General features: G+C 37.3%; 1 protein-coding gene across 1 annotated transcript; it reads right to left on the bottom strand.

Annotated features, from left to right (window-relative positions):
- Positions 1-294: 294 nt before the first annotated feature.
- LOC143634477 (uncharacterized) lies at positions 295-878 on the bottom strand. The gene is made up of 2 exons (XM_077102550.1): positions 815-878; positions 295-659 (listed from the first exon to the last, which is right to left on the bottom strand). Exons 1-2 carry the CDS (start codon positions 876-878, stop codon positions 295-297), a joined length of 429 nt encoding a protein of 142 aa, XP_076958665.1.
- Between the last annotated feature and the right edge of the window lie 19,262 nt (positions 879-20,140).

Here is a 20,140-nt window from a genome sequence, read left to right as displayed (position 1 = left end):
GCAATTGCCAAATTGTTCACTGCAATTAATAGCTAAATGTTGACTGCAATTGACAAATTATTCACTGCATTAACCAAATCATTGACAAGAAAACCATAAGCATCCACCAAGGTTATTACATAAACCATTCATTACATACATCAAGTTTTTCAAACACCAAATTAAAAACCTAAAGTCATTAAACCAAGTTCAAACACCAAATTAACAACCAAACATACATTAACACAAATACTAGATAATATAATCCAAAAGACAACTCAAATTAACATCATGCAGCATGTTCCAAAAGACTAATCACCCTGCTTTGGTGCATGTCCTTACGTTGTGTCCTGTGCTGCCACACTTTGAACAAACTCCTTTGGTTTCTTTCCTTGACAACTTACCACCTTGAGTCATTTCCTCTAACTCAACTGCTGATCTCTTTCTTACTTTCTTTGGTCTTCCTGCTTGTTTGTTATGCTTTGGTGGAGTAAGAACTGTAGGAACTTCAGACTTTGGCCATAAGGGCCTGCCATTGATTGGGTTTATCTTAAAAGAATCAACCTGTCTCCACCTATCCATTGTATGCACTGGATGAACCCAACTTTCTATTGAACCACCCTTTCCACCATTAACAGCCTTGTACCAAATTGCTGCAACCACATGTTCACATGGAATACCTGGATTACATATATAACATAGTTTAGACACTACCTGACTAACTACATAATGACATAAATACTTTGGAATTGATACAATAGAGAGTTGCATACCTGTCAATTCCCACCTTCTGCAGTGCATGTCCTTTTAACCAAATCAACAACTCTTTGCTTACCTGGTCTACCACTAACCTGATATAGATCTCCCCCATTCCACTGAACATTATAATGTGATGCCATTTGTCCTGATTTTTTGCAAGTCTTTGGTGGCAGTGGGTGTAAGCATGCCTTCATTCTTGTCTATAACCTTTAGCACATTCACTATCCTTCTCATTAAATATTCCCTTATGTATTCATGTGCTGATATGATTGGCTTGTCTCTGCCAACCACTATCTTACCATTGAAAACCTCACACAGGTTGTTAATCAACGTATCAGACACTGCTCTACCTATGAGCATATCAAGGAAGTTGTTAATCAACACAAGATCCTTTATGTTGACAATTGACACATCAAAGAGATAAAATACATACCAGAGAAGTGTGACTTAGACCAGTGCTTAGGATAAATGTTGGACAGCCACAAGTGGGCATCCTGGTCGAATGCCTTTAACTCGCCATTGCAGTCTCAAATTCAGGAATGGTTGTTGCATGAGCACATTTATATAGCATATCTTTGTATAACTTCCCTCTGAAACTTCCCTCCATATTCTCATGAATATGCCTAACACAAAATCTGTGTTCAGCACATGGAAGCAACTTTTCAATAGTAGGAACAAGGCCCTGTTCAACATAAATAATTAGTCAATTTGAAAAATGTTAAAACTTTAATACAAATACAAACTAAAGAACATACCTTTTGCCTATCACTAATGAAGGTGAAACATGAGTTTGGACTCAAATCCAGATCATCACCTAAGTTTTCTAGGAACCAAGTCCAAGAGTTGAGATTTTCTATCTCCACAATTCCAAAGCAAACTGGGTAGATTCCATTATTTGGGTCAACACCAACTGCAGATAATATTTGACCTGGGAATGGCCCTTTCATGAATGCACCATCTAGACCCAGTAGATCCCTCCCTATTGCATCAAACCCTTGCTTTAAAGCATCAAAACAAACATAAATCATTTTAAACCTTCTAGTAGTTAAAGTTATGTCAGTGTCCTGTTCAACCTGAATCTTAACAGTTGTACCTAGATTTTGTTTTCTTATTTCAAGAACATAATCCCTAAGAATATCATACTGTGATGTGTAATCTCCTTACACCATTTTCCTAGCTTTATCCCTAACCCTGTATGCTTTTAATCTTGAAATCCCTAATTCATATTTTCTTTGAAACTGTTCTTGAACAGACTTGACAGGTATTTCTGGAGTTGAATGAACTTGATCTAGCAGTTGATGTGATAAGAAGGTGAATGTGCAAGCACTAACTTTCCTGGTTTGAAGACATTTATGCTCACTATTGAATATGCTCAACACCCAAGATTCAACACCTCTGGGTTTTGAAACTAACAACACCCAAGGGCATTGAAATTTGTTCGGGTTTGTCTTTTTTCCCCTACCACCAACATTAATGTGGCCCTTACCTTTACCTAGCACCAACTTTTGTTTCCCCTTTTCTAAACAAGCCCCTTTACTTCTCTTTTCTTTCCCAACATGCCCTTTTTCTTTTGGTTGACTGCCAATATGGACTCCATGATCATCCACATCAAAATCAGGTAAGGACCCATCACATTGTACCCTTAATCTGACTTTATCATCCTATGCAACTACAAGTTTCCTCCTAGTTTCAACTTAATGTTTTTAACCAACATATTGACTTCTTGCTTGGTCCCAAACTCTTGACCTATAAAAAAGTTAACTCTAGATTCGTTTACCCTATTCTGATTTGACCTTCTAATAGCATGCAAGTGGTGTTTTCTAATACTAGTCTCATTATCATCAGATTCTAACCCACTAAGTATATTATCATTGTCTAAAACTTCATCTTGATATCAACTTCAGGGTTAGGATTATTGTCTTCCACTTCTAAGTCAACATTATTAGTAAACTCCCCATATCAACTTCAGGATCCTCAGTAAGTTGGTCCTCAGTAGCTATAATATCACTATCACTATCATTCTGACCATCATGCCCAAGCTTTGTTGACTTCACATAATCACTATCACAATCACTATCATCCTCACATGAATTCGCTTTAAAATCACTATCATTAATGTCATCCTCACCCTCACTATTATCCTCACACTCACTATTATCCTCACCCTCTAGCATAACATCCTCATCCTCGACCCAACACCCTCTAGCCCAACATCCTCACCCTCTAGCACAACATTCTCATCCTCTAGCCCAAAACCCTCTAGCACAACATCCTCATCCTCTGGCCCAACACCCTCTAGCCCAACATCCTCACCCTCTATCATAACATGCTCATCCTCTGGCCCAACATCCTCACCCTCCATCACAACATGCTCATCCTCTGGCCCAACATCCTCTGGCCTAACATTTACATCTAGCCCACTATCAGTTTCTACCCTACAATCAACATCAACATCTAGCCCACCATCAAATTCTACCTTACCATCACCCTCTAACCCAACATCAACCTCTAGTCTACAATCACCCTCTAGTCTACAATCACCCTCTAGCCCACTTGACTGTCCAATATCACTTGAGTGACAAACACCACTTGACTGCCCAACACCACTTGAACTTGATTGAAAAAACTCATTCAACCTTCTGGCTACATTTGGCATACTAGGGACAATAGCATAAGGTCCAGGATCATCAATTTCTTTAATAGTCAATTATGATACTATTTTTGGATTGGGTGAGGACCAAAACTCCTTAATGTCTTTAACCCCATGTTGAGTATAGATATTAATGAGCTTATGCTCTTCCACATGTGTAGCTAACCTCAAAACGTCTTGGTCGCTACACAGGTCTTCAAAACCATCATCTACGTCCTTTTGAGGATGTAAAAACTGGTAATAGATCACATCAGTACTAGAATAGCCTAACTCACCCATCATTTCACTAACTTCGTGAATTAAGAACCTGTCTATGTCAATCACATCCATGAAATTAAACCGACCTCCTACATATTTATGATTCGGAGGACTAGTAAACCTACCACCGTGATGAATCTTGAAGCTGAAAATATTCGGATAACCCTCTGCAAAATAACATAATTTTGTAAGTTAAACCCCCCAAATACAACCCTAAATAACTAAAAAAAAATCGAAAATATGCCTGTCATTACCGTATAATAGAGCGACATCCTCATCATCGAGGCTTTCTCGTATGAACCAGTTCATTGTGATCGACGATCGTGGAAGAGGAGTGGGGGAGAAGATGATCGAACTTGAAAAAGGAGGTGTTTTGAAAAATGAAACGACGGGGGAGGATTTAAAGGGGGAAATGAGCTAGGTTGGGAAATTACGCATTTACCCTCATGTGGGGGTCACGTGATCTGATTTAACGAGATAATTTAACAGGGTTAGCGCCAAAGGACGTAACGTGATATATATTTGAAACATAGAATGTCCTTTCTGCCATTAAGTTTACAAAAGGACAACCATTGAAAAACCGTGTAAACATAAAGGACTAGTTTTGATGTTTTGTCTTAATTTAAAGTACACTATAATTTTCTTTGTTTTGTTTGGATTTTTTTTTATCTGTTTCATCCAAAATGTTCTTTTCTTTCATTATTGTCCTCATGCTTTCCACATCTTGTCATTTTCATCTAATTCGCTAACCTTAACATTCTTTAACGTAAAATGAGAGGCACTATTGTCTTTTCATATTTTGTTTATTCACTTTCTAAAACTCTCTTTTATTCAGCCCCATAAACCTCTTTTAAACCCTAACATCGTTATCATCGGCAACGATGAAATTGGCCACCAATCGACCACCACACCACCGAAACTATTCACCACCATCATTGTACCTTCTCTCTCTCTCTCCCCCCTCCCTCTCTCTTTTTCTCCTTTCCTTTCCCTCCCCCTGTTTATTTGTCCTCTCTCCTTCCTTCATTACATATCTTGTCCACCTCTTGTTCGAACTGTCTAACTTTCTTCACTCTCTCTCTCTCTCTCACTCACTAACCTCTCTCTTCAAGTTGGCCGCCACATCATTCAAACTATCCGTACAAACCTCCCATTGAAGATGCTCGTAACATGATTTTTATCACGATACACTTATTTGTATCATGCCAAAACAATTCATATTCTCACCTTTTAGAACAAAGAATTATAACAAACTTTAAACATGTAAAGCATGATAACTAATCATTTGAAACTCATGCACGATTTCTAGTGACTTTCTATTAATGTGCGATTTCTAATAACTTTCTACTAAGATTTGTTGACTCACTAGACATTAGTCTTACAAAGCCAATGTTGTGTGAAAAAAGGATTTTTGAGCATATCTTAACGACCAAGAAAATTGTGTGTGGGACCATAAGTTTGAAAGTAAAATTGCCAAATTCTAAAGCCGCTAATTTGTTTTTCGACGCCAGAATTTTAAAAGCCAACTTAAATCTTTAGTTTTTTTAACTTTTTAATAGTAACTTAGACTCTACTTTATTTCTAGATTACATCTTATATTAGAGGCCAAAGAAATTGAACCCTCGCACTTTGAGAAGATAAAGTTTTTTTTTAACTCTTTAATACCGCTAGTATCTTTTAATAATACTAACTCATTAAACCCTTACCTTTCAAAAAGACAAAGCATAATCCAACAACTTCATAACACTCTATCAAATGTCTTTTGGTAATTTTTTTATATTTATTTACTTAAAATTGGTAATGTATCAAAAATGACCCTAGTTATTGTTAGGGCTCAGATTTTAAGCATCTTCAGCAAGCAATATGTTCAGGATAATTCTAGAATATGGTATTCTCGAAGGTAACGGGTATCCTAAATATGTTGTATAACTAACAATATTATTCGACGTCTTTCCTTGTTTACCAGGTCAAGAGATGTCGTCATAATTGCCTAAAGATTCGCACTTGCAGTTAATAGGACGTGGTAAAAAAGGAAACATGACTAAATAGGAGTCAATCATCTCCGGAATTTTAGGAATGTTTGTTAGCTTATTATTTGTATAAATAGAGCTAGATTCTGGATCATAAGACACACACTCTAGACACACGATACTTACTAGCACTCGCATTCTCTGTAATCACGATCGAGTTTTAGCTCCACACTTGTAACCACCGTTGTTATTAATAAATCGGTGGTGATGATAACCAAGCTTCCACGAGCCTTCTTGTCATCCTCTAGCCGAATGTGTCTTAATGCCCTGTTTCTGACTTCATCAAGATTCCTGCATGGAGTCATGACAAGGTCGTCATAGAAAGGAGAATCCTTCCTTAGTCCCATCTTGAAGGCTTCGACAGCAGCTGCCATGTCAAGGTTGGGGATTTCCAAAGATTCCCTGCTAAATCTGGTTATGTAATCCCTTAAGGATTCATTGTTATGCTGAACAATTCTATATAAATCACCTGTCATTTTTTCAAAAGATCTACTACAAGAAAATTAATTGTTGAACAAGTTAATTAGATGAGCAAAAGAAGTAATAGTTTTGGAAGGAATACTCAATAACCAATTGAGGGCCAGTCCCATCAGTGTTGAACCGAATCCCTTGCATAGGCAAGCTTCTTTGATGTCAATAGGGATGGGGTTGATCTCCATCCTTTCTCTACACTGAGCTACGTGTTCCTCAGGATTCGTAGTGCCGTCATACAGCTTCATGCTGAGAGTTTGGAACTTCTTGGGGATTTCCACTTCACATATAGGCCAAGTGAATCTGGATAACCTATGGCTACCTGCGGGGTCTTCAGCTATGGGACGTATTATCCCTGGGATATTGGAAATCATGTCTTTCGTTTTCTGCAATTCCCTTGCTATCTTGGGAGATATCCCCTTATCCTGCACAGATCCACGATTAGTGTATAAATATGCATTAAATGAATTGTTACCGAGATCGTGGCTAGGCCTTTGGTATCCTGAACCTTGACAACAAATATTTCCATTGAGGGTATCCTCAGGATAGGGTGACGCTTGCATTGGGATATCGTCCCCGACATGCACTTCAGAGGACACTATGGGAGATCCTGATGAGAATATGCCAGCTGGCATGGTTGAACGAGGCTACATGTTGATGGATTCTGGCCTTGTTGGTCTAGGTAATTCCGAGGATACTGGAAGATAAGTTCCTCCATATCCTGATTGCTGCTGAGATGGAGTCCTTGTTGATTGTGTCCATAAGGATCCGGGATTCTGAAGGATGGATGATCCTGGAGAACCAAAATCAAGAATCCTGGGCATGATTGGAGTAGCCTCCTGCCCTGGCCTCTTTTTGATCCCTTCAATCTCCTTAAATAGCCTTGAGTTGGTCTTTTCATGTTGCTCCATGTGTGTTTTGACCTGTTTCATCAATACAAAAACGTCATTGTTAGAAATAACCGGGTCTACCCGTGTAGAGGATCCCGCAAATGGTGGAAGTTCTCCTCTGGGCTGAGTGTTCTTCTTCAGCACTGGTGGAGGTCCTGGGTTGACATTTGAAGTAGCGGTGACCAACGGAGCAAAGACTAAACTAGTTTTTGGTTGTGAGGCCATTGTAAAGGGAATGAAAGTGATTGAGAATGAAATAAACGGATTTCAAGGATTGAAGCACCGATTGCCCCACGGTGGGCGTACCTTCTCAGCAAAGGATACCTGAAGGAACTGTTGGGAAGAAACAAGAATAAGAATCAGGATCATGTCAAGATACCTGAAAGGGCACCTTCTCCACCAACCGGAGCTAAGGTCGTATCCTTTATCTCGGGAGGATCAGACATATGTGGAACCTCATACTCAGCAGCCAAGAAGCGTTCCAAAGAAACAAAGATGGACAACGAGAAAATACCTCTCCGTACTTCCATGTTAACAACTCAAAGAATCATATCCTTCGATGAGGAAGATAGATGTGATCTTGTAGATCCTAACCATGATGGTTTGGTAATTACTTTATGTATAGCTAACTATTTTGTGCGCGGGATACTCGTTGATGGAGGAAGCTCTGTGAACATTATCCAGATGGATGCCTTAAAGAAACTGGATATCCAAGAAACGAAGATTATCCCAAAATCCTCAGTCCTTGTAGGATTCAGTGGCAAGACCAAGGATACGTTGGGAGAAATCAAACTTCCAATATACATTGAGGAAACTAACTCTTTACAAAAATTTTGTGTTATTGACTCAGTGTCTTATTGTAATGTGATATTAGGTAGGCCCTGGATTCACAGCATGAAGGCAGTACCCTCAACTTATCATCAATGTGTGAAACTTCCAAGCCCATGGGGGAGGGGGTCATCAAGATTGAAAGCGGTCAGCAAGATTCCAAGAATGTTATGCTTCATCAATGAAGTGGACTACAAAGTCTACTCAAGCATAGCAATTACAGAAATAACCAGGAGAGGTTCTGCAAGCCAGGGACCAGGATATGAAGGATATATCCTTTGATCCTCTGGATACCGAGATCAAAGTTTTAATAGGATCGGGTATGTCTGAGGATATCGAACAAGGATTGGTATCCTTCTTAAAGAAAAGCGCTTCTACCTTTGCCTGGAAACATGAAGATATGACAGGTATCTCTAAGTCCATAATTACTCATAAACATAGTATAGATAAATCTTTCAGGCCGGTACATCAAAAGCGATAAAAGTTTGCTCCTGAGAGAAACATTATCATACAAGTTGAAGTGCAGAAGCTGCTCAAGACCAAGATGATAAGAGAGGTCCAATATCCTAGATGGTTAGCCAATCGAGTTGTAGTCCAGAAGAAGAATGGAAAGTGGAGAGTGTGTGTGGACTTCACAGACCTGAATAAGGCCTATCCAAAAGACCCAGTTCCACTCCCACACATTGACTCAATGGTGGATGCAACTTTTGGCCATGAACTACTAACCTTCATGGATGCATCCTCAGGATTTCAACAAATTCAAATGGAGACTTTAGATCAGGAAGACACGGCCTTCATGACCCCCACAGGTATATACTGTTATACTGCAATGCCTTTTGGATTAAAAAATGCAGGTGCAACATACTAGAGGCTAGTCAACATGATGTTCAAAGACCAACTGGGGGACACAATGGAAGTCTACATAGATGACATGGTGGTAAAGTCAAGCAAGGCTGAGGATCATCTCAAAGACTTCACAACAGCATTTGATATCCTGGATGAGTACAACATGAAGTTGAATCCAGCCAAGTGTCATTTTGGAGTCAAAGCAGGAAAGTTCCTTGGATACATGGTCACTCGAAAAGGAATAGAAGCAAGCCCTGAACAAATCAAGGCCATTCTAGATATCAAATCGCCAAGAAACGTCAAAGATATCCAAAGATTGGCGGGAAGAATAGCTGCTCTCAACATATTCATCTCAAGATCCTCAGAGAAATGTAAAGACTTCTATGATATCCTGAGAAAGAATCAAAAATTCGAATGGGATGAAAAGCAAGAAAGGGCATTGGTATCCTTGAAGGAATACTTATCCTCACCACCACTCCTGATGAAGCCAGTTGATGGTGAACCATTATCCTTGTACTTAGCTGTTTCTGGAAGTGCAATAAGTGTTGTCTTAGTCAAAGATCATAAAGGTCAACAACATTCAATATATTATGTAAGTAAAAGTATACTAGATGCTGAATCCAGGTATTCTTTTCTTGAAAAGTTAATTTTGGCACTTATAATGGCTTCTACTAAATTAAGACATTATTTTGAAACTCATGTTATTCATGTAAAAACTAACTATCCTATTAAGACTGTTTTGAGAAAACTAGAAATGTCAGGAACGATGGCAAAGTGGGCTGTGAAACTTAGTGCAACGATATCCTGTATGAACCAATGACAGCCATCAAATCACAGGCACTTGCCGACTTTATGGCTGATTTTAGCCAGGATATACTTAAGGAAGTAGAGAAAGAAGTTCAACAATTGGAGGTTAAAGAGAATTGCACCTTGCATACCGATGGTGCCTCCAACATAAGAGGAGCAGGTCTAGGTATCCTGCTAAAATCGCCACAGGGGGACATTATACCTCTATCGATATCTTGTGAATTTCAGGCTACCAATAATGAGGCTGAATATGAAACCTTAATAGCAGGTTTGCAATTAGTTAAAGATATGAAGGTCAGGTATCTTCAAGTTTATGTTGATTCATTATTATTAGCTAACCATTTTAATGGTTCTTATGTAGTAAATGCAGAAAACTTAGCGAAATATTTAGAAATAGTTAAGCAATTAGCTATGTGTTTCGAAACATTTGATATAGTACAGGTACCAAGGGAAGAGAACACTAAAGCAGATGCCTTAGCAAATTTGGCATCAGCTCTCAAGATACCAGGTGATGTCAAGATACCTATCGTGCATATCTTGACTCCAGCAACAAAGGAGAACCACGAAGTCATGGAAATTTCAAAAACTGAGGATGATCCAGTATCCTGGACCCATCCTATAATACGATATCTTCAGGATAACAAGATCCCAGAAGGAGAGAATCTAAGAGCTTTCTGAATGAAGGTAACCTAGTATATTATCCTAAATGATGTTTTGTATAGAAAATAACTTGCAGGTCCATACTTGAGATGCTTAGAGTATCAAGAAGCACAACAAGTTCTCAAGGATATACATGAAGATTACTGTGGAAACCACACTGGGGACAGAGCCTTAGTATCCAAGATACTAAGGACAGGTTACTTCTGGCCAACAATGAAGAAGGACGCAATGAACTTCTCCATAATATGTGATGCTTGCCAAAGACACAGCAACATCTTACATCAATCAGCTGAACCATTATATCCTATCATATCCCCGTAGCCATTTATGAAATAGGGAATGGATATTGTGGGAAAGCTGCCCAAGGCTCTTGGTGGAAAGGTCTTTATGCTGGCCATGACAGATTACTTCTCCAAGTGGATCGAAGCCGAGGCATTCGTCCAAGTTAAAGAAAAGGATGTGATCTCCTTCATCAACGCAATATCCTGACAAGATTTGATATCCCAGCAGAGATTGTTTGTGATAATGGATCACAGTTCATCGGTAGTAGAACAACCAACTTTTGTGAAAGTTGGGGAATCAAGATGGTGACTTCAACTCCAGTACTTCCTCAAGCTAATGGTCAAGCAGAGTCAAGTAACAAGATCATCATCAACAATTTGAAGAAGAAATTGGGATCCAAAAAGGGAAAATGGGCTGAAGAACTATCATTTGTTCTTTGGGCTGATAGAACCACTTCAAAAAATGCAACGAGACAAACACCTTTCTCTTTGGTGTTTGGGGCCGAAGCTGTTATCCTTACGGAGATGGTGATCCCCACAGCAAGAACCAGCATCCAAGATACTCAGTCGAACAACCAAAGCCTTACTGAAGACCTGGATACCATTGATGAACTCAGAGATCTCGCCAGAATCAGAATGGCAGCATACCAACAAAGAATAGCCAAGTCCTACAATAAGGATATCAGGATTCAAAGATTCCAAGTAGGAAAAATGGTGTTAAGAAAGGCATTTCAGAATACCACTAACCCAGCAGATGGAAAGCTAGCTCCCAAGTGGGAAGGTCCTTACTTGATTGATTCAGAAGCAGGAAAAGGGGCCTATAGATTAATCACTAAGGAAGGTGTTCCTATACCAAGATATTGGAATGTTATCCATCTTAAGGCATATTTTTGTTAGTATCCTTGACTGTATGTTCATATCCTCAACAATTCAGGATAAAGGTATGTTCCTTTATATATTTTTACATTATTACATATTTAAACTTTTTAGTATCAAATTTACTGACTTAAGCATCGGAGGGGTGTTAGCCCACCCCTCATCAAGAGCTTAGTGTTTTGCAGTTATCCTAAGGATATGTTATCTTGACAACAGTAAGAGGCTGATCACCTCCCACACGAATATGATATCCCTGATATCTCCCAAGGTTTAAAGGTCTTCACCTTTCTAACGAACGCCTGCAGCGCACGAATATGAATCCCTGATATCTTCTAAGGTTTAAAGGTCTTCACCTTTCTAACGAACGCCTGGAGCGCACGAATATGATATCCCTGATATCTTCTAAGGTTTAAAGGTCTTCACCTTTCTAACGTCACCTGGAGCGCACGATGATTCGGATATAGTTCGAGGCAGGCAGACCAGACCAGCTGATAATCCGTTTGTTGTTGGCTATATACCGATCCTTAAGATAAGTGGCAGACGTGTAACACATATGGTTTATAACATTTTCATGTTATCTAAAGATTCGGCATTTTCATGTCCATATGTTTGGGACTTTCCCGAGTTTTATCTAAGGTTTAGACATCTTCATGTCTCTCATGCAAAGGCCTTGTCTCCAGTAAAAAGGCTTTATCGCCAGTAAAAAAGGATTTATCGCCAGTAAATGGGCTTTATCGCCAGGATTATCTAACTTTGTTTTGACAGATCGCAGATCGGCCAGGTCGCAAAGTGTAGAGATGTTATTAAGTTTTTTTTAACTTAGCAAAATTCCAGAAGCATGATACTTAAAAAGATCAACAGTTTGGGACATCATATGTAAGCTAACTAGATTTATAAATGATCTCCACAAATGTACTCTTTACACTTAGTTTTATCATACAATTTAAATTTCAAGGTATGATCTTTTGGCTTGATTGTGATAACTCACACAAGGCATAAGGATATATTATCCTTATGATATTTTGTTTCGATTCTATTATCCTTAAGATATTTTATTTCAATTCCTAATAAGTCTTTTGATTATATTTTCTAAAAATATATAATCTGTAAAATATTTTATGCTCGGGATACATGATCCTCAAGATGTTTTATTAAAAGTCTTAAAGATATATAATCCTCAAAATGTTCGAGAAGCATGTTTTTAAGATACATTATCCTCAGAATAACTTATTTCAGAAAATTGGAGTTATGAAATATTTCAATTAAAACTTATTCAGATAAGCTATGAAAAAATAACATACTGAACACAATGCTTAAAGCCAAAAGATTATATTATTACTAATCATAAGTGCAGGAAATTAAAAAAGGCAACACCCGGGTTTCATCTTGAAAAGCCAAGATCCCTCCACCTGAATATTGGCAGATGTCCAAAAGTCAAGATAACATGGGCTTCGTCTTGGAAAGTCAAGATCCCTCCACCCATGTATCCTAATATCCTAAGCATAATATTGTTTAAAGTCAGAAAAGTAAATTGTTCAATAGATCACTACAACCCAACACACAAACCACAAACACATAAAAAATTGGGCTCAAGCCTTTTCTTTACCGCTATCATTGCCCAATTGCACCTCGTCACCAACCGCCTTCACAGCATCTTTGATCGCCACCTCTACAACCTTCTCCGCTCCACTTGGACCAGCCTCCTCCACACTCTCACCATTGAGCTCAGCCAAGACTCTCTCCCAAGCAGTTACATCCCAAAAAGGAGTATCCAGACCCGCATCTTTGGCCTCCTTAGCCATCTTGAGTCGAGACTGGAAGATGGAAATAGCAGCGGACCTCTTTGCCTCCTCAGTGACCTCTTGGATCTGCACCAAACAATCCGCCTCTTGAAGAACGAGTCCCTTCTTGGCCAGCGCGAGTTCCTGCTCAAGATCCTCAATCTCCTTGGTCTTCTAGTCAAGGAGGTTGGTCTTAGCAGTCCCGATCTTCAGCATTTGGGCAATACGGGTATTGGCATCAAGGAGTTCATAGTGCAGATCGTTAAAGTTGGAGGATAGCTGCTCCAGTCCCTACTCGAAACATATTACCCTCAGCATACATTATCTTCAAAATACCAGGATATTTTCGGAGAGCATACGTTATTGAACTCGAGGTTGCAAGTCGGAGAAGATTCGGAAACTTCTTGGGTCTTTCTTTTCTTGGGGGCCTTGGCTCGACTGCTTTCGGGCTTTGGTAGGATAACAGGAACGGCTTCCTTCTTTTTGGTGCTACGGGTGGAGACCATGCTATCAATATCGTCAAGAATGAAAAAAGGAGCAGATTTGCCTACAAAGATAACGCATGTTAGTATCTCTGATCCTTAATTTTTAAACTAACATGTCAATACTTCTTACCAGACATAGCGGAGCCCGCTGACTGGGAGGATTCTTGAATGGCTGACTGGAAAGGTGCTCTCTTCCTCGTTAATGAGGTAGAAAAAGTTTAGCTTGCTTTCTGTCTCTTTGCTGGGAGGAGCAATCTCAAAGAACTTCAAAGCTGCACAAACTAGATAAAGCATATCAGTTAGATACATATATCAGCATAAGACTTCAAGATAAGTTATCCTACTTTTGGAAACCCAGAGATATGGAAGAGAAAGAAAGAAGAAAATTACCTGGATAAAGGAATCGATGAAGAAAAGCATTATTTATCCGGGTAGATATATGGACGACCTAGGGTGTACTCACTCATGGATGACTGACACGTGTGGCCAATCTATCGCCATGCGGGGTTCGAATTTCAAAAATTTTACAGTTGTAATCCATGCCAACAACTGTTAAATTTGGGGACAATTGTTAGGGCTCGAATTCAGCATCTTCAGCAAGCAATATGTTCAGGATAATTCCAGAATATGGTATTCTCCAAGTTAACGGGTATCCTAAATATGTTGTATAACTAACAATATTGTTCGCCATCTTTCCTTGTTTACCAGGTCAAGAGATGTCGTCATAATTGCCTAAAGACCCGCACTTGCAGTTAATAGGACGTGGTAAAAAAAGAAACGTGACTAAATGGAAGGAGTTAATCATCTCCGGAATTTTAGGAATGTTTGTTAGCTTATTATTTGTATAAATAGAGCTAGATTCTGGATCATAAGACACACACTCTAGACACACGAGACTCACTAGTACTCGCATTCTCTGTAATCACGATCGAGTTTTAGCTCCACACTTGTAACCATTGTTGTTATTAATAAATCGGTGGTGATAGTTTTCACCACCCGGGGTTTTTTTCTTGTTATCCTCAGGACAACAGGTTTTTTCCTCGCAACAAATCTCTGTGTTCAAGCCATTTTTACAAGCACCTAGTCCCATTTTACTAATTTGGTTGTAAAATCACACTTGTCAATTTTTTACCAAAACAGTTATGTATATTACAATGTTACATTTTATAGTTTGTAAGCAAATTAATTTGTATTTAGCTTGTAAACCAAATGGTCTTTGGCTTTGGTACAAGGAGATGGATAATCGTGTCACTCCTTAAAGTGGTGAGGGATTCAAATCCCCTGATGGATTAAAATGCGTATATTTACCTCAAATTTGATATTGTTCTTGGAGTATGTTTCCTTTAACTCAAATTTGATGTAAACTTTAATGCACACGTTAGATAAGTTATGATACAAACATGTTTTTAAAATATTATTTTAGGAAATTCTTATGGAGATTTTGTTAACTTTGATATATATAAGTTAACAAAGTTATAACTTAATCTGTATTAATCTTTTAAAACCATTTATTCAGCATAATACCAAAGAATAATTTATAGTTATGATCAATTAGTTGTGTATAAACTCTTGAGTACGAATTACGACTAAGTTCCGAAACATTTGTGTCTAAACTCTAAAGGATGTTTGGGACAAATCTCACCTTCCTTTCGTTTTCAAATGGTAAGCTTTATTCAATTGGCCTCATATATTTTTGACTATATGGTGTTGACTCCTATGCACAAAAACACGTGGGTTGACTGTCTTCCTCTCTTATACTTTTCATATCTCCTATTCATACCAATTTTTGGTGGCATTATTGCACACACAACCCCACAACACCCATGTAAATCCTTGATATAGATCATCAAAATCTACTTCAAGAATATTTTTTCATTTATATTCTTCAACCAACAAGCATTCAAGATTTAATATTTTAGATGCAAATTCAAGAATTTACAATAAAGATTTAAAGTATATGTAATTGCTTCCAGCTCCACATTTAATACAAACAACCAAAAAAAAAAGAAATTAATCCTCATATATTAAGATCAACAAAAACAAGAAAACAAGATGATTCAAAACATTGGGTGATAAAGCCCATTGCAAATCTTTTACACATGCAAGCATAAAACGTCAAATTGGCCATAGCATCAAGCCTTTAATTGTCAACTCACGAAATTTAGAACAAGGATTTAAAATATATGCAATTATTTCAATGTAAAATTCGAAACAAACAACCAAAACAGAAGCAATCTTTATATCAAGTTTAATAAGAACAAGAAAACAAGATGATTCATATTTCAAAATTTGGGTGATAAACCCTATTGCATATCTTATCTTTCTTGCACACATACAAGCATAAGGCATCAAAGTTGGCCACAATTTAACCTTGGGGCAAACACCCATTTGCCCTTTAAATCATTCAAGAAAACATAAGTAATACACTTTAAACAAAAGGATTATCGATCTCATTAAACCCAAAACCTAACCTAGTCAATTACCTTATACTATATTTGTACATCTTTCCAACCACTAATCTAATTCTAACCTAAATAAAACTAGAAAACATCAAAAACTAGCAAAACAAAACTAAAAGCATAATGATATTAATATTAATTTGGCTTTGACAGGACTTTAAACAAGCTATCCAACTCCGGTGAAGTAAAGAACTCCCTATTTGCATGGTTGTGGCACGTGGACACTGGCCGGCGTTTCCTCGGCGGCGGTGGACACGCCGCCGGCTCCGGTATTCTCGAAGCCTTTGACGTCGGAGTAGTCTCGCCGGAGTTTAAGTTCTCATCATCATCTTCTTCTTTAACTCTTCTTGTGGATATAGACTTGAGTGGTGCTCTCATGGTGATTCCTGCTAAAGATTCACCGTCTGGATGCTTTTTCGAAAAACCCATATCAAAAGATTGCTTTTTAATTTTGAAGCAAACCCAGATCAAGATTAAACCTTTTTGGTGAAGAATCTTGGAATATATGCCTAAAAATCAAGAAACAAGAGGGCTTGGTTTGGGGAATAATAATAATAATAATAATAAGAGCTTTGAATGGAGGCGGTAAAAGATAAATAAAAATAGAGGGAGGGTGAGAGAGAAAGTTTATATGTGTATATATATATATATATATAAAAGAAAAAGAAATGAAACCTAAAAACTGTTTGCTTAGGATGCTTTTTGCCCGTAAAAGCCGGGCAGCCTACCAAGAAAGATTTGGCGCCAAGAATTAACAACGGCTCTATTTCCCGCGTTGATGGGTTGGGATTGGTTTTTTAAGGACGGTGGGTGGGTTTCAAGTCAATTATTGAGTCGGTCAGTGTTCAGAGCCATCGGTTAGAACTTACAACTTAACTTATGCAGCTGCTTTTGCTTTAGAGTATGGGCTGCAAATTTGGGCCCTATTGTATGTAGCTTAAGTAAGACTTCAGTTTAACTGTTTTAGTAGGAGTTTGGAAATCTAATCTAACTTTACTAATAAAAGAAAATAATGAGGATAATATAGTAATCTTATATTCATTCTTAATTTAATCTCTCTTCTCATTCATTCTATCTGTCCATGTGTTATGGGCAAAACCATTTTGTTAAATGAGTTATAATTTCCTTTCTAATCTTTCATCTCATTCATATCTATTCATGGGTCATGGGTTAAAATAATTTTGACAGAAGGGTTATAATTTCCTTTATAGTTTTCTAATACATATTCATGGGTCATGGGTCAAAACAATTTTGACAAATGGGTTATAATCTTCATTCAATTTTCTAATCTCTCATTTCATTCATTATAGTTATCCATGGGTAATGAGTCAAAACAATTTTAACAAATGTTATATATTGTTGTAAACTTGTAATGGTTCATCTCATTCTAATTTCTAAATTTGAGATTAGACTTCTCACTATTTGTAGTATATATTTTATTTTATTCTTAACTTTAATTTTGTTCATTTCTAAAAAAAAAAGAAACGTACCTTAATTATTTTTATTATTTAACAAATCCCGTGTAATACACGGGTCCAAAAGCTAGTAAAAATAGAGAAAATTACTGTTTGCGTCTCTGTGGTTTTAAGGCGGAGGCACAATGAGTCCTCGAAAAAATTTTTGAACTTGTTGAGTCCCTGTGATTTTAAAAATGAACCATTTGAGTCTCTGTCGTTACTTAAATTTCAGGGTAAACTTTCATTTTACTGAAACCACAGGGACTCAAATTGTTCGTTTCTAAAACCACAGGGACTCGGTTTTTTTCCGGTTCATTTTTGCTTTTTTTCGTTTGGTATCTATTCGGTTTCAATGTTTTCGGATTTTGTTCGGTTTCAATTTCTCGATTTCATTCGGTTTAGGATGGATATGGGTCAAGATGGGTAAAGTTAACCCCTATCTTGAACTAAGTTAAGGTTAAAATACAAAAGGTTCAAAAACCTCTCAAAAAAATATGCAAAAAATAATAACTCAAAATATAAATCGAAAACGTAAAAAGTAAAATAACTAAAATGTTTCCCCCGTTTTCCTCGTTCATAAAAAAAAAAAAAAAAAAAAAAACCCTCGGTTTTGTCTCAGTCCAGGTTCGGTTTTTCATTTTTTTTGCTTCGGTTTTGCTTTTTTCCATTTCGGTCGGTTTCGGTATATGTTCGGTTTCAACGATTTCGGTTTCGATTTCTTGGTTTCTATTCGGTTCCGTGAGTTTTGTTTGAAATTGGATAAAACATGTTTTAGTCCATTCTAACCCATAAACAAGCCCATTCTAACCTATAACCAAAAGTCACTAGCATTTTCTCAACCCATCTTGACCTTCTTGCAAAATTCTTTTGATCAATTCTGACCCATCCCAATTTTAAAAGTTATCCAAATTGACCCAAAACAACCCAAATAGGTTTGTTTTGCCACCCTTACATGGTAATCATCAATTAATCAAGCAAAAAAAAGTAACAACGATCATTGATCAGCTGCAAACGAGCAATTTAGTGTTAAGACGTTGGATGAGAGAGATGATGAAGGAAGTCAAGACAAGCCCAATTTGGAGCGGGGATAAAGCCTCCTCGAGCCCATAGTAAAACCAAGATGCAGAAGCCCAAACTTAAATGAATAGTTGAGAACCCAAGCTAATTATAAGTCTAAGGGTATGTTTGGTTGGAGGTAATGAAATGAATGGGGAATGGAATGGGAGAAGGAATGGAATTGACAAGGGAATGAAATGGATCATTACCATTCTTATGTCTTGTTTGGTTAACCTATAGGAATGAAATTAATTATTAATTTTTATTGTTTGGTATACAAAAAATTGTAGAAATGAAATAGAAATAATAAAAACACTCGTATCTCAAAATACTTTTTAACCCAAAAAAATAAAGAAAAAAGAAAAAAAAACCTACAATGGCGACGGTGGTAGCTCCAGCGACGAAAATGGTGGTGGCGGTGGCGATGGTGGCGGCGACGGCGGTGGTGTCGGCAGAGTTGGTGGTGGTGCCAATGGTAGTGGTGGTGGTGGTTGTTAGGTGGTAGTGTTGTTGAGAAAGTAGGGTGAAGGATGAATGAAATGAAAAAAAAGAAGGGGGGTGGGGAAGGAACGGTTTTGATGAAATAGGATTCCATGTGTAATGGATTATTTCATTCCATTGAGCAACCAAACACTACTTTTTTCATTCTCACGTAATAAATCATTCCATTCCTACTGTCATTCCTACATACCTAAGAGATAAGAAACAACTCACATGATAAACAAAAGAAAAATATTAAAGCAAGATAAAATAATTGATCAAATATATTTGTGTGTTTAACATGTGTTCAAAAAACTCCAAAAGCCACAGGAGAAAAACTAAATGTCAATTGTTATAAAACATAACGCGTCACACTTTATAGGTTTACGTTCATGCGTGATTTTTTTATGTACCTCCCAACGTTAACTGACAAATATTATTATTTTAACTTGTTACAAAAAAATGAATATTTTCGCATGTATGATAGGCACATCCGAAATTATGGTACATAGTAATATCGATCCATCAAACATCTTGTAAAAAATAACGACAAAAATAACTTGTTAAATGTTTTAGAGTCAACGATTCACCAGTATACCGCTAACGTACTTTCTCCAATATTTTATGGAATCAAGTTTAGCATAGGTAGTAAAGAATTAAAGTCACTCATGGAGTTAGATACTCGCTATATGAAGATGACTCAGCTTTTAATTGTTAAAATATTATAAACAGATTTAAACAAGAATTGTAAATCAAACACTCATATATTTATAATCCGAGAGGTTTTCATAATAAATAAATATTTTATTATAAACGAAGTCTTCCACAAAAACAACCTGCAACTCTGATATATTTACAAAACAGGTAACAATTATTGGCCATACTTCAAGGCCAGAAGTTGGGGTGTGACACTCACATTCTAAAAAAGACTTAAGATAAAACTTATGAATGTCGTCACCGCGAAATTGTACATGACACTTGAAATGACATTAACATAAAAATCCCTAAAAGGTTAAAATGCCTGAAGCATTAAAAACATTACATCGAGATGTTTTGATATAAATCTCAAGAAATCTAGTCGTATATG

This window comes from Bidens hawaiensis, unplaced genomic scaffold, assembly GCF_021521415.1.
Source record: "Bidens hawaiensis isolate Kalapana, Puna unplaced genomic scaffold, B.hawaiensis_p1.1 tig00007050_1, whole genome shotgun sequence".
NCBI lineage: Eukaryota > Viridiplantae > Streptophyta > Magnoliopsida > Asterales > Asteraceae > Bidens > Bidens hawaiensis.
This window is presented reverse-complemented; position numbering and strand designations above follow the sequence as displayed.

Excerpts from the sequence above, each read along its gene's own strand:
- LOC143634477 (XM_077102550.1), bottom strand. The coding sequence starts at position 878 with ATGGCATCACATTATAATGTTCAGTGGAATGGGGGAGATCTATATCAG. Across the intron at positions 660-814 it reads TCAGGTTAGTGGTAGACCAG|GTATTCCATGTGAACATGTG; the intron begins GTAAGCAAAGAG and ends TATGTAATCCAG.